General features: G+C 36.7%; 1 protein-coding gene across 1 annotated transcript; it reads left to right on the top strand.

The window, feature by feature from the left end:
- Nucleotides 1–388: 388 nt before the first annotated feature.
- LOC143722098 (serine hydroxymethyltransferase, cytosolic-like) lies at nucleotides 389–14,396 on the top strand. Its single transcript, XM_077213278.1, has 12 exons — nucleotides 389–514; nucleotides 1,283–1,381; nucleotides 1,588–1,733; nucleotides 1,890–2,005; nucleotides 2,113–2,273; nucleotides 2,532–2,613; nucleotides 8,929–9,141; nucleotides 12,242–12,358; nucleotides 13,225–13,347; nucleotides 13,465–13,581; nucleotides 13,699–13,809; nucleotides 13,895–14,396. The coding sequence occupies exons 2-12, from the start codon at nucleotides 1,295–1,297 to the stop codon at nucleotides 14,065–14,067; spliced, it is 1,446 nt and encodes a 481-aa protein (XP_077069393.1). The 5' UTR covers nucleotides 389–514; nucleotides 1,283–1,294; the 3' UTR covers nucleotides 14,068–14,396.
- The last annotated feature ends 402 nt before the right edge of the window (nucleotides 14,397–14,798 follow it).

Below are 14,798 nucleotides of genomic sequence, written 5' to 3'. Positions count from 1 at the left end.
TTGTAAATCTTTTTTTAAAGGTGTAGTTTTTGTACATTGCACTTAAATGCATTTACATTTTTGACATTTTGTAGTTGTTATATTTATTGACATTTATATTATTTTTAGATCATTACATTAAAAATTATATAATTTATATGATATATTTCTAGATCATTTTTAGAGTGCATTAGAAACATATAACGAAGATGTTTAAATTATATATTTTGAGCATTATCATATTGGTATTACCATATTGCACACAACCCCTTACCTTTGTCACAGAAAAGCCCAGGGTGTTCTTAAGCCTTAAAAATAGCATTTGTGAAGTCTATGTTATTTAAATGTAAGATCTGAACAAAAAAGTATCAATGCAGAAAATGTGCTCTCCGGGGCAGGACGCGATCGACTAGCCACGCCCCGCAGCGTGATCATTGGTCTCCAAATTTCGCGGACTTTGACACGAGGGAAACCTAAAAGAACATTACATTCACTAAAAGTAATTTGGAACGAAGCATTCCTCGCGTTTGTTAAGGTAAGTGGAAGAACATTCCCACTGTATATTACTAGCTATGTTTAAAGTTTAGGTAACGTAAATCAGAGTTGTGATCAGTGGATCAAATCAAAACCTTGTGACTGTGCATGTGCTCCACATTCTTGCCGACTAATGTTAATCTCTTAAGGTTGTGCATAACGTTATGTGCATAAAGAGCACTTACATTAGTGCCAAATGCAAAGAATCGCATCGTTTCAGTTTTTATTAGTAAACGTTTCCATCACTCACTTGTTATGTAACGTTATTATTTTAGTTACAGGATGTATTTCGCGGGTAAAATGTAACCCTAAAGGCAGTAGTTCCGGTTTGTGTGTCACACTTGCTGCGAATCTAATTTTGTTTTACCCTGGTTTTACCCCTAAAGTTATCGACAAGATGGAAAAACAGTTGTGTTTCGTAAGCGTGCTCCGCGTTGGCAGCTGCAGTTGCATCATTTGATTGACAGCTGAGCACTGTTATTTTAGTACTGGATACTATTATGGTATTTATTCATATATTTTCAGTTTTATTATTATTTTTTAAATATTTCTATTTAACTTATTTCACTTTGTTTGAGTAATTTTAGTACTTTAAGTTAAAAAAAGTTCAACTAATTTGCATTTGGACGAAAAATACTCTGCTTCAAAGTTTAAGAACTCAAACTCAAATACATTAATGCTTCTATTATAAATAATGTATCCCAGTATATACAGTATGTTTGGCATATGGGAGTCTTCTCACATGTATTAATAACATAATTTCTTCTAGAGGTAATCAACTATGGCTCAGCTCAACGGGCATAATAATAAAACATGGGAATCTCATAACAAGATGATGCTGGAGCCTCTCAGCACAAATGATCCTGAGGTAAGTGTGTGATTATTCAAACAGCCTTAAGACTAGATTATTTTGAAAGCATGCAGTGTACCATGAGTGATATTGTGAAATGTGTCTCCTAGACTATTATCTGCCCTGTGACTGATAGCTGTAGCACATCTGTGCTTGACTCAATTAAAACGACTTGTGTCATTGCTTATCTGTTTATCGCATTGATAAATTTCTGTTTGCACTAGGTATTTGACATAATAAAGAAGGAGAAGCGGCGGCAGACGTATGGATTAGAGCTCATTGCCTCTGAGAACTTCACTAGTCGAGCTGTTTTGGAGGCTCTTGGTTCATGCATGAACAATAAGTACTCTGAGGGTTATCCTGGTCAGAGGTGACTATTGCGCAATGACATTTCATTTAGTTTAATTACTATTTTTATGTTGTTTTTGTAATGAGAATAAGATTAATATTATTTCAATTACACTTAGACCTTACAAATCGAAAAATGTGCTTGTGTTAAATGCCAAATTTTGTTTAATGTTATAAGATATTATGGAGGCACTGAGCATGTTGATCAATTGGAGCGTGTGTGTCAGGCAAGAGCTCTCAAAGTCTACGGCCTCGACCCGACTAAATGGGGAGTGAATGTTCAACCGTACTCTGGTAGGTTTGTTTCTGTCACTGGACTGTTGCTGCTGGAAGAGATGATGTAACATGAAACATTAACTCAAGTGCACATTGTTCGAAATATTGTTTCTTTTTTTCCTCAGGGTCACCTGCGAACTTTGCCGTATACACAGCCATAGTGGAACCTCATGGGCGGATCATGGGCCTTGATCTTCCTGATGGCGGCCATCTCACCCATGGCTTCATGACTGACAAGAAGAAAATCTCAGCCACATCTATTTTCTTTGAGTCTATGCCTTATAAGGTAACCTTGTGATTATAATCAATATTGTAGTGCACTCTTTAGTTAGTGTTAAGTTCAACATTTACTAAGACATTAATCAAAAGTTTTTTCTGTTAATATTTTTTAATAGAAGTTAACTAAAATGAACATTTGTATTTTTATTAACTAACGGTAACAAATATGAATAAATACTCTCACTGTATTTCTAATTGCACATTTTAGTTAATGCATTAACTAACATTAACTATTGGGACCTTATTTTAAATTGTTTTTCCCCAGGTAAATCCAGAAACTGGATATATTGATTATGACAGACTTGAGGAAAATGCTCGCCTCTTCCACCCAAGACTAATCATTGCAGGTCAGCATAATTAATTTCTGAACTACAGGATGTAAAGTGTTCATAATTTTAGTTGTTGGACAATCAAAAAAAAAAAAAATTCTCTTTGAGAGTCGAGATTTTACTATATATATATATTTTCCTAATTCCTTTTTGTGATTTCTAATGTGTCATTTTTTTTACATCTTTGTTCAACTAAATAATGTGAAAAACAACAATACATTATGCAAAAATAATTGCAAAACAATAAAAAACGCACATAAAAAGGTTTTCTTTATATTCCCTCTTTTTCTGCTATTAGTCAGATAAACAATTAGGACTGCCCAAATTCACATCATTGGTTAAGCCAGTGTTGCTGGTTGGGACAATGTATTTTAATCAATGTGAATGCAATCAAGTCAAGTCACCTTTATTTATAGAGTGCTTTTTACAATACAGATTGTATCAAAGCAGTTTCACAGTGATAACATGAAAATAATACACAAAGTTTGTTTCTAGAAGAAAAATTGTGTCATCGTCCACCTGAAGTAAGGCAAATCAATAATATTGTTGAATATTAAATGTCCCCAACTAAGCAAGCCAAAAGCCAAGGCAACAGTGATAAGGAACCAAAACTCCATCAGGTGACAGAATGGAGAATAAAACCTTGGGAGAAACAAGGCTCAGTCGGGGGCCAGTTCTCCTCTGGCCAACGAACGAACAGTGTATGATTACGATTCAAGCAGCATTACAGGTCAGAAGTCAGATTGGATCAGAACATTCACAATATTTATCCAGTTCCATCTGGTTGGAGGTAGGAGTCATCTCGCCGGTATGGAGACGAGTTTGTTGAGGTGTCCATGAGGTCTTCACAGGGCTGATGAGGCTGGCACTTCAGGGATGCGTTGTGGTCGTGTCCAGGCGCAGGTCCACCATCTGATCTGGATACGGCCCGGATCTGGCTGACTTCATTAAACCTCGGAATAAACAGAAAGACTAACATTAGCCTAGATGCCATTCTTCTTATGATGTAACGAGTACATCGGCTGTTATAGTAAGTGTCCCCGGTTCCGGCTGACCTAATCTATGCAGCCTAAAATAATCATTTAACTGATTTGAATAATAGAAAAATGTATTATGTTCTATGTGAATGCCAGGTAAACAATGCGTTTTTAGTCTAGATTTAATCTGACAGAGTGTGTCTGCTTCCCGGACAATGTTAGGGAGACTGTTCCAAAGTTTAGGTGCTAAATAGGAAAATGATCTACTGCCTGCAGTTGATTTTGATATTCTAGGTACAGTATTATCAACTGGCCAGAGTTTTGAGATCGCAATAGACGTGAAGGACTATAATGGGTTAAGAGCTCGCTCAAGTACTGGGGAGCTAAACCATTTAGTGCTTTGTAAGTAGTCAGCAATATTTAAAAATGTATACGATGTTTAATAGGGAGCCAATGCAGTGTTGACAGAACGGGGCTAATATGTTCATACTTCCTGGTTCTGGTGAGAACTCTAGCTGCTGCGTTTTGGACCAGCTGTAATTTGCTTAAGCGTGCAGGGCAACCACACATAATAGCATTACAATAATCTAGCCTTGAGGTCATGAACGCATGAACTAACTGTTCCGCATTTTTCATTGAAAGCATATGTCGTAATTTAGATATATTTTTAAGATGGAAGAATGCGGTTTTACAGATGCTAGAAACTTGGCTTTCAAATGAAAGATTGGTATCAAAGAGCACACCCAGGTTCCTAACCAACGACGAAGACTTGACAGAGCAGCCATCAAGTGTCAGACAGTATTCTAGGTTATTACTTGAGTGTTTTTTGTTTAATAATTAGAATCTCTGTTTTTTCAGAATTAAGTAGTTGGAAATTACTAGTCATCCAAATTTTTATATCAGCTATGCATTCAGTTAATTTTGTGAATTGGTGCGTTTCGTATAACAGTATAATTTGAACCATGATAGTGCAATAGACCTTTCTCACAACTTCCGTATTTGAGACCGGAAATACGCAATAGTCATGGAAATCTTCTTCCTCCCCGGTCAGGGCAATAGGTAAACAAATGCCGCAATTAACGAGCAAGAGTCATTGTAGCGTACTGGCACAGGCAACGAGCAAGAGTCATTGTAGCGTACCGGACTGTTGTAGTCATAGATATCCACAATAAAGGCTAACTATGGATATCTTTGGTTGTAGTTATTCACAAAAGCAGCCATATCTGTCGTTTCATTCCCTCCCTGTTGATAGTGAAGTTAGACGGAAATGGATTCAGGCTATCCGGCGGGATGAAGGACCAAACTATATGATTAAAAAGGGGAGAACTTAACATTATTGTCCCTACACACAAGACGTTTACTTGGACAACCATAGACAGAACAAATTGATACCATCATGCTTCAGCAGACTATAATGCTTTAGTAAGATAATGTATATCCTCTATAATATACATACATTATGTCTAAGTTGACACGCTAATGATTTGCAGAGGTGGATAGTAACGAAGTACATTTACTTCGTTAACTCTTACATTTACTTGAGTATTTTTTTTTTGTTGAGAATTTTTACTTTTAAGAGTAGATTTAAATGTGGGTATTTTTTTACTTTAACTCTAGTACATTTCTAATGAAAAAAACTGTACTTTTACTTCGTTATGTTGGGCGATGTTCCTCTTGTTATTTAATTTTTAATGCAATACATGTTGTAATGCGTAGTTTATTCCAAGCGCGCTGTATCTTTTTTATGGGCATGAGCGATGCTCAATTCACAAATGAATCACTCTTTTGAGTCGATTCTGTTCAAAGACTTCATCAAACGAGTTGGCAGATCTGTCTAAGTCGGTTCGCGAATCAGTTTGAATGATCTGTTCAGTTTCCTGCACCCACTGAATCCTCTGATGCGCGTTCAATCACACTTGACTAGGAGTAACAGGAAGATTTAAGAACATCAAGAGCGTTGGATGAAGTGGCGTGGACCTACAGTCTAGTGAAGGCAAATCTGCAAATGCATCATATTTTTGCCAGCGATGAAGGTCTTTATTAGTTGAACATCTTCGTATGCTGTATGTGAATGAATGATTACACAGGACGATACATTCGATTTATAAAAACTTGTACCCTTTATTTATTTATTTTATTTTTGTTGACGGTGTTCTCCTCCACGAGTCGTGTAACGTCGGCAAATGTAATATTTGGCAAATCCGTTAGCGAAGATGTGTAGATTCTCTGAATCATTTTCTGTTTTTCTGATGTGTTGACGCTTGACAGGTACTCCGCTTCCACAACGATTACGTATTTCTGGTTATTGTGAAAAAGGTTCTATTCCAGTAATGCCAACATAATTTTCAAGTCTATTCAAAAGAATGTTGTGGTCAATGGTATCAAATGCAGCACTAAGATCAAGTAACACTAATAGAGAGATACAACCACGGTCTGATGCTAAGAGCAAATCATTTGTAACTCTAATGAGAGCTGTCTCAGTACTATGATATGGTCTAAATCCTGACTGGAAATCATCGCAGATATTATTTCTTTCTAAAAAGGAACATACTTGTGAGGATACTGCCTTTTCTAGTAATTTTGACAAAAGGTAGATTTGAGATCGGCCTGTAATTGATTAATTCTCTAGGATCAAGTTGCGTTTTTTTAATAAGAGGTTTAATAATAGCCAGCTTAAAAGTTTTCAGTTCATATCCTAGTGACAAAGATGAATTAATGATATTAAGAAGAGGATATATGACCTCTGGAAGCATCTCTTTCAATAGCTTGGTCAGTATAGGGTCTAACATACATTTAGACCCTATATTGTTGATTTAGATGATTTTAACAAGTTTAGACAATTCTTCCTCTCCTATAGAAATGAATGAATATAATTCAGGGGGACTACAATGCACTGTCTTATGCGATACTGTAGTAGACGGTTGCATAGTTTTAATTTTCTCTCTTATATTATTAATCTTTTAAGTAAAGAAGTTCATAAAGTCATAACTGCTGTGCTGTTTAGAAACGTCCGGTGTCGAAGGAATTCTATATTATTTTGCGGACACCACTTAGACAACCATCCATTGAGTGAGCACAGTCTACTAAGTATCTCATCACCCCTGCGATCTGGAAGCCAGAGCAAATTACAGTGCCTGACATCGTTCTTGGAAGTTCACACACCTCTTTAATGTTAATTTTAGTGATCTCCGACTGGCGAAGTCGATCATCATTAGTGCCGACGTAAAGAATAATTTTAGAGAATTTACGATTAACAATAGCCAGCACTTTTAAATTTGCTTTGATGTCAGCCGCTCTGGCTCCCGGCAAACGTGACTATGGTGGCTGGTGTCTCCATTTTCACATTCCATGTAATAGAATCGCCAATAACTAGGGCACATTCAACAGGATTCTCAGTGGGTGTTTCACTGAGTGGGGAGAATCTATTTGTTATGGTAATCGGAACAGAAGAGCGGTCTTTTGTCCTGCGACTACAGCGTCTCATGGTCACCCAGTTGCCCTTCTGCACGGGCTCTACAGCCGGAACCGAACAATGTACAGAGTTCACTAAGTTAGTAGCATCCAAAGCAGTATCTAAAGCCTTTGCACTCTTACTATCCTCGATTCAATTTTGGATGCGTGTCTCTAGTTCTGAAATCATCTCTGTCAGCCTGACTATCTCCCTGCATTTATCACATGTAAAGTCCTCGGCGCTGACAGAGAAGGCTATACTATACATGTGACAGTGCAAGTGACAATAACAGGAGAAGATATTACTTACCGTGTTTGTTGACTGATCTACTCACCACAATCGTTTGATGGACTTGAAAAAGTCTTGCGCGCAAGAGAAAAAAAGACGGCAAACACGGATGGCAGAGTAACAGGCTAGCGATAGTTATTTAGATTAAAGCTAGCGAAGTCAGATCAATGTGACAGACAAAATTAGATAATATCAGATATCTGGTTGATGAGTACGATATATTTAGCGATATAAACAAGGAATGATAGTAAATAGAGATTATAAACAAGGAATGATAGTAAATAGAGATTCAAAACGGAAAGCTATGCGGAGCTTACAGACGCAAACCACACGGCAGCAAGACAGCGAGGCAGACCGGAGCAATCGATCCAATGATCAATAACCCTACAATGATAAAAATCCACCCTCACCTTTTTTTAAAATCCCCATTAAACCAAAGCAGTCTCATTAGACATGCCGTTTTGAATCTCTGAGCAGTGTGACATCATACTGCTCAGGCCCCGCCCACGGCCGCTGACTGACAGTCTTGCATTACCATGGTTTCTGCCCTCAGTGAGTTGTACACAACACGCCATTTTCTCCGCGTTCTGTAGCGACAACAAATGTCTCGTAAGCAATCCCGGTGTTCTTTTGAGGGTTGGATGTAAGAGTGAACATAAGAGTCTTTGTTTTCTCTCAACATCTGAGCCACTGAGGACACAGTGAATTAGGTAAGGTAATGCACCCCAAAATATACTTAAATTCGTTTGTCTGTGCAAATCATTTCACTCCAGAACTGCTTTGTGAACGAGGGGCAATACAAGGCAGGCTTTGTCAAAAAGTTGTTACTCGAGGATAGGGATATGCCACCGCAGTTGTAACGCGCCATATAAAATATAAAACAATTTTTTTTTTTAAATATTTAACTTTATTATATTATTTAAGTTGCCATTATTTACTGATATTTACTTAGTGCTTTTGTTTCTTAGATGGAATTGCTCAAATAAAAACGCATGTCTGTTACAAAATGGATGTTTGAGTTTTGTATATATTTTTTATTTCAAAACAACCCCCCCAACAACCGCGCCACCGCCGGTAGTTGGTCCATTACCACCACGGTGGTAAAAAACTTCCACTGTCACAGCCCTACTCGAGGATCGATCACTACCAATTGTTTGTGATCCAGCTTGTAGTCTCCAGAGCAATACTGGTCACAGCAGTAATGAAAGCTGGAGAATGCACTTTATTACAGTTCATAGGAGTTTTACGGATATGTAAAGACAGAGACAGAGTATACTAATGTCACAGATAGTTCCTATAGTGCTGGTTTAGACCTCTACTCTGAAGTAGGAGCTAAATTAGTTCCTCCAAAAGGATTTCCTAGAACAACACTCCAAAAACCGGGAACTTTGCCAGTAGTTCTAGAAACTATAAAAACGTTCCTCTGGTGCGAAAGTGGCAATTTTACAATGCTATAAAAAATATCTGTGGGGTATTTTGAGCTAAAACTTCACATACACACTCTGGGGACATCAGAGCCTTATTTTACATATTGTAAAAAGTAGCATTATAGGTGCTCTTTAACATTGAAAGAAATGACAAACCTCACCTTTAATATTTCTGTGTATCATTGTTAAGGAACCAGCTGCTATTCCCGTAATCTGGACTACAGTCGGCTGAGGAAGATCGCAGATGAGAATGGAGCGTATCTTCTGGCAGACATGGCTCACATCAGTGGTCTAGTGGCAGCAGGAGTCGTTCCATCTCCGTTTGAATACAGTGATGTTGTTACAACCACAACCCATAAGACCCTGAGGGGCTGCAGGGCAGGAGTCATTTTCTTTAGGAAGGGTGAGTTCAGTGTGATCTGACCTGTCACACTAAATCTTGGCCCTTGACAGCACTGCCTTGATCAGTGTTGTGGAAAGTTACTTTTAAAATGAATGCGTTTAGAGCCCGACCAATATGGATTTTTGGGGGGGCGATGCCGATACCAATAAAAAAAAAAAGCCCGATACCGATATATCGGCCGATATTATTTATGTGTACAGTAGCAATATTATTTATGTGTATTATAGGACAGTACCAGTCAAAAGCTTGGACACACTTTCCTATTGGTGTGTACAAACTTTTGATGGGTAATGTATATAGAATACACAGTATTTAAAGGGTTAGTTCACCCAAAAATGAAAATTAAGTCATTAATTACTCACCCCCATGCTGTACCAACCCCGTAAGACCTTCGTTCATCTTCGGAACACAAATGAAGATATTTTTGATTAAATCTGAGAGGTGGATCACTGCTACATAGGCTGCCAGAGGGAATGAAACTTGACGGCCCAGAAAGTCATTAAAGAACATGTTTAAATATTCCATGTGCCTACAGTGGCTCAACTATAAGTTTATCAAGCGACGAGAATACTTTTTTCCCGAAAAAAAAAAACATAATAACGACTTTATTCGACTATTCCTTTTCTTCCTTGTGGGCCTGAGACGAGAGTTCAAGAGATTTCCACGACGCATGCGCGAGAACTGAGAAGAGGACGTTCTTCTTCTAATACTTCTTGTTCAGTTCTCGCGCATGCGTCGTGGAAATCTCTTGAACTCTCGTCTCAGGCCCACAAGGAATGAAAAGGAATAGTCGAATAAAGTCGTTATTATGTTTTTTTTTTTCGGGAAAAAAGTAGTCTCGTCGCTTGATAAACTTATAGTTGAGCCACTGTAGGCACATGGATTATTTAAACATGTTCTTTAATGACTTTCTGGGCCGTCAAGTTTCATTCCCTCTGGCAGCCTATGTAGCAGTGATCCACCTCTCAGATTTAATCAAAAATATCTTCATTTGTGTTCCGAAGATGAACGAAGGTCTTACGGGGTTGGTACAGCATGGGGGTGAGTAATTAATGACTTAATTTTCATTTTTGGGTGAACTAACCCTTTAAACAGAATAAATATATAAACGTTTTGCAATGATCATTCAAATGTGGTGATCAAACACTTGTCTGACAAAGATATGTAATGGAGGGAGGGGAAATGATAGAATGAGAATGATACATTTGAGCTGTAACCAAACTAGTTTGCTTTGCATGTTATATTATATTATATTCTACAAACTGTTGCATAATCTTAACTAACGACTTTGTCTTTAATTATAGCAAAAGTGTCACTGACATTATCTTCTATTTTTAGTCTTAATTCCTCTAATCTCTACCAGTGGAGGAAGAACTCAGATCTTTTTACTAAAGTAAAATTTATAATATCATAATGAAAACGTTTTTAATTACATAATGTACAGACCTTTATACTATTTTAAATTAGTAAGCAAAATGTACCTACTAAAAGTGAAACTAGGCTACTCTTAATGCAAAATGGCCTTATATAAAGTGTTATAATTATATAAATTATTGGAATATTGCTTGATGTTGTAACGTAGCGTTATAGGCAGAATGAGCTTTAACACGGTGTCTACACACCGGACACGGCCGTTATTGCTCGCGAGAGTCGCAACAGCTGTTTACCCGAGACGCGGAAAAGCACCCGTTATAGAGCAGAAAGGGCCATCCGTTTACTGTCGGAGTTTTGTCGTTCGCGCCATGCATTTTAATCAATGTTTAATCAATCAATTGCCTGGATTTAATAAATAAGAAGTAAATATAGCAGACAATATAATCAGGCCTCCTCAGCTGCGCGCTTGCAATAGTCACAAGCTCACACAATACGTGATAGAGGCTGACAGCAGAGAAATCAATTCAGTGAATTACACTGCGCAAATCAAAAGTAATAGTCTACTACCCACTGGATGAAGAAGGGTTGGCTCTCAACAGAACATATAATATTAATTTTATTTTTCGTGTTCGCATTTATGAGGAAAAAACAGACGCGTCAAGCTCCGAAAGCGGCACTAAAGTACTTTAAAACTTTCACAGAGACCTCGGACAGAAAGCACAAAGCCTTTCATTAAAATCAATTTCGTTTTCTATTAATTATATCTTAATTTTAATCAATGTTTCATCAACCAAATGCCTGGATTTAATAAATAAGAAGTAAATATAACAGACAATAGATAATCTCGAAACGGAGGCGCCGGCAAGTGAACTGCAACTCGTCTCATAAATGAACCGAAACTCAGCGTATAGACCTGAGAAATATATCTATTGAAATGTCTACTTTTAAACAGAACAAATCAAAACGAAAGACAAACTGCTCTCTGCTTATGTAATCCTTCTGAAATTTACATTTCTCTCTGGCGCGTTCAAAGATCGCGAGTCCGCATCCTCAACTTCATCTTTACAGCCCACAATGGCTGAAAACACTTGATATTAATAAATATTATATTATAAAATATTAAAAAATACTTTAAAAAAATACTTTTTATGGAAAGTAGTGTTGCGTTAATTTTGTGCTACTTTCTTCCACCTGGGCTGGGCTTGTTTGTTTGGTTTTTAATAACAAAAAAAGTTTGTTTTTTGGCAAATGTAAAGTCCCTTCACACCAGTGAATTGAATGAGCCCCAGGCTGAAGAAAATGCAAATTCACACCTGTAAGATTAATAAAGTGAGATTAAATGCATAAAGTATATGGATTATTTGTCATATTATGATTATTATTATTGCATTGGTTTGCGTAATATATTCTTAGTTTGAATATCACTGTTTTTATTCATTTTGAAGAATACGGAAAACAATAACCATCATGTTCACACAGCGCTCACAACACCTCTGCATTTACTCCCGATTTCTCTCAATATGGGGACAAGAGAGATGTCAGTCAATAAATGGGAAAACAAAGTAACTTGCATTACTTGCGTAAAAAGTAACTTCGATATTTGCAGCAAAAAGAAATGCATTACTTTACTACTTTGGGGGGGGGGGGGGGGGGGTGATCTGATTACATAACTTGCGTTACTGGAAATGCTTTACTCCAACACTGGTCACAATACACTCTATTTCAGGAGTTCGTAGTGTTGATGCAAAGACAGGCAAGGAGACCCTGTATAATCTGGAGAGTCTGATTAACCAGGCTGTGTTTCCTGGACTGCAGGGTGGCCCTCACAACCATGCCATTGCAGGTAAGAGCTGACATCCTCCATGTCTTTAATATAAAGGTTAGAGAAGTTTTGCATTTACACTAGGAATATTTATGATTAATCAAAGATCTAATAATTGACATTTGATTAAGCTTGCCATTTAATTTAGTTCAGTAACCAGATGCTGAAAACACTGTCGATTTATAGTTATCTGATGCTAGATGCACAAGTATTTATCTATATATAGCCTAAGGATTACAATCACTGCAAACACCATGATAACCACACTTGACAAAAAGAACCATTCATTCGTTGGCCTTCCTGTATCACCCCAATCAACAGTCATGTCAGTGCTTGCCAGGAGGGCATGTAGGTACTGGTACACTGTAATCTTACAATGACCAGTGTAGTGGTATGTTATGCACTGGATTCATCCTGAGTTATTACTCGACTTCCATTCCAAATTCAACAAAATTCGTACTATATACAAACTATGTTCACACTTAATGCATAAATATATTGAAATATAGTCAATTTGATTTAGAAGTCTTAATTCAATATAACAGTAAATATGCATTAATTTGTAGAAATTAAATAATTATTTAATGTTGAATAATGTTATCACTCAAAAAATTACTAAGACAACTATTAATATTCCTGAAAATGGGCATGCTTAATCTGTGTTCGATTTTTTTCTTCTTCTACCGAATATGTGCTTTGGTCAAATTAAACGTTAAATATTCATTAATTATACATAAACTAATTTATATTGTTTATTGATGGCGATAATTACATTTTATAATAATCGATGTATTTATATATTTTTTTTAATTCTTAATCTGATTTCATATATATTTTTTTTAATTCTTAATCTGATTTCAGATTTTTTTTATTTATGTGATGCGCAGGGGTTGCTGTTGCTTTGAAGCAGGCTCTGACTCCAGAGTTCAAGAACTACCAATTGCAAGTTCTCGCAAATTGCAGGGCTTTAGCAGCCACCCTAATGGAAAAGGGCTACAAAGTTGTTACAGGTAAGTTTCTTAAGGATTTAAATATAAATTATAGCTAAATGAAACCATTGGCTCATAGTGATATTGGATACAGAAGGGAAACTGTTCACTTTATCTTTCTTTTTTTTTTTAATTTAGGTGGCTCAGATAATCATCTCATCTTGGTTGATTTACGTTCAAATGGAACTGATGGAGGAAGGGCAGAAAAAGTGCTGGAGGCTTGTGCCATTGCCTGCAACAAGAACACCTGCCCAGGTGCCTTAAAAATGCATAAATAATACTTGTACGATTGACCCAATCTTTTACAGTCTTTTTGGATGTTTTAACACAAGAATCTAATCAGTTTTTCCTCTCCCAAACTCCATTTTGAAGGTGATAAAAGTGCCTTGCGCCCAAGCGGCCTTCGTTTAGGATCTCCTGCTCTTACATCTCGTGGATTATTGGAGGATGATTTCCGTAAAGTTGCTGAGTTTATTCACCAGGGTGAGTTTGTTTTAAGCAATAATATTAAAGGATATGGTACAAACTTTTAACCTACCTCAGACATTGATTGTGTATCTGTTCTTAGGCATTGAGTTGACATTGGAGATCCAAAGAAACATGAATCCTAAAGCAACTCTAAAGGAGTATAAAGAGGAACTGGCACAAAATGAGAAGTACCAATTGAAAATAAATGAAATCCGAAAGGAAGTCGAAGATTTTTCCGGAAAGTTCCCAATGCCTGGGTTGCCGGAGTTATAATTACTGTCTTTCTGACATTTTGGTCTTCCCGAAATAAAGATTTTATTTTATTTGACGGGCGGAGACTTGAATAACAACACGATCATCATGCACCTTAATATGATGACTTCCCTTTGAAATAAATCATTCAAATGACCTGCTTGTCTTTTGATATCACAAATTGGGTTGGTTTCTGTACTCATGCTTGTGTTTTCGCTTATTTCTGTGGATTAACCTGCGCACTCTAAAAGTGTTACTGTTCACTGAAACCGATCAACAGAAAAAAATATATACAACTGGCACAATAAATTTGGACATACAATGCAAATAAAGTCTATTGTAAATGTGAACATGTGACTGGGCCTCTGCATTGATGATTAAGTATAAAAATTTAATTTTCACTGTTACTATTTATTTACCCTAATAAGTCAATACAAATTCAGAATGAGACAAATCATGTGCCTTTAATTACATAAAGAAAGTATGTTTTTTTACACAAACTGTTACAAGGTAGGTAAAATACCATTTGATGAAGATGTGATGCACATGGCTAAATCAAAAATACTTTAATGGAAATGAAAATTAGATGGTTCATCTCAAGGGGTTTCTCCTATTCAATAAACTTATATTAAGTAATTGAAGGCAGAGTAATTTCACTGTGGGCAGCGTCTTAAAGCACACAGGTGACCCTTGAAATGTTTTACTTAAACATCCATAAATATTTTAGCATGAAGATTACACCTTACCCCAGA

The sequence above is a fragment of the Siphateles boraxobius genome, unplaced genomic scaffold (assembly GCF_051911475.1).
Source record: "Siphateles boraxobius isolate OS27281-9 unplaced genomic scaffold, OSU_SipBor_1 66, whole genome shotgun sequence".
Taxonomy (NCBI): domain Eukaryota; kingdom Metazoa; phylum Chordata; class Actinopteri; order Cypriniformes; family Leuciscidae; genus Siphateles; species Siphateles boraxobius.
The sequence above is the reverse complement of the archived record's forward strand: the minus strand, read 5'-3'. Positions and strand labels throughout refer to the sequence as shown.

Coding starts and splice junctions, on each gene's coding strand:
- LOC143722098 (XM_077213278.1), top strand. CDS start 1,295: ATGGCTCAGCTCAACGGGCATAATAATAAAACATGGGAATCTCATAAC. Junction 2,006..2,112: donor GAATGTTCAACCGTACTCTG/GTAGGTTTGTTT, acceptor TTTTTTCCTCAG/GGTCACCTGCGAACTTTGCC. Junction 9,142..12,241: donor AGTCATTTTCTTTAGGAAGG/GTGAGTTCAGTG, acceptor ACTCTATTTCAG/GAGTTCGTAGTGTTGATGCA.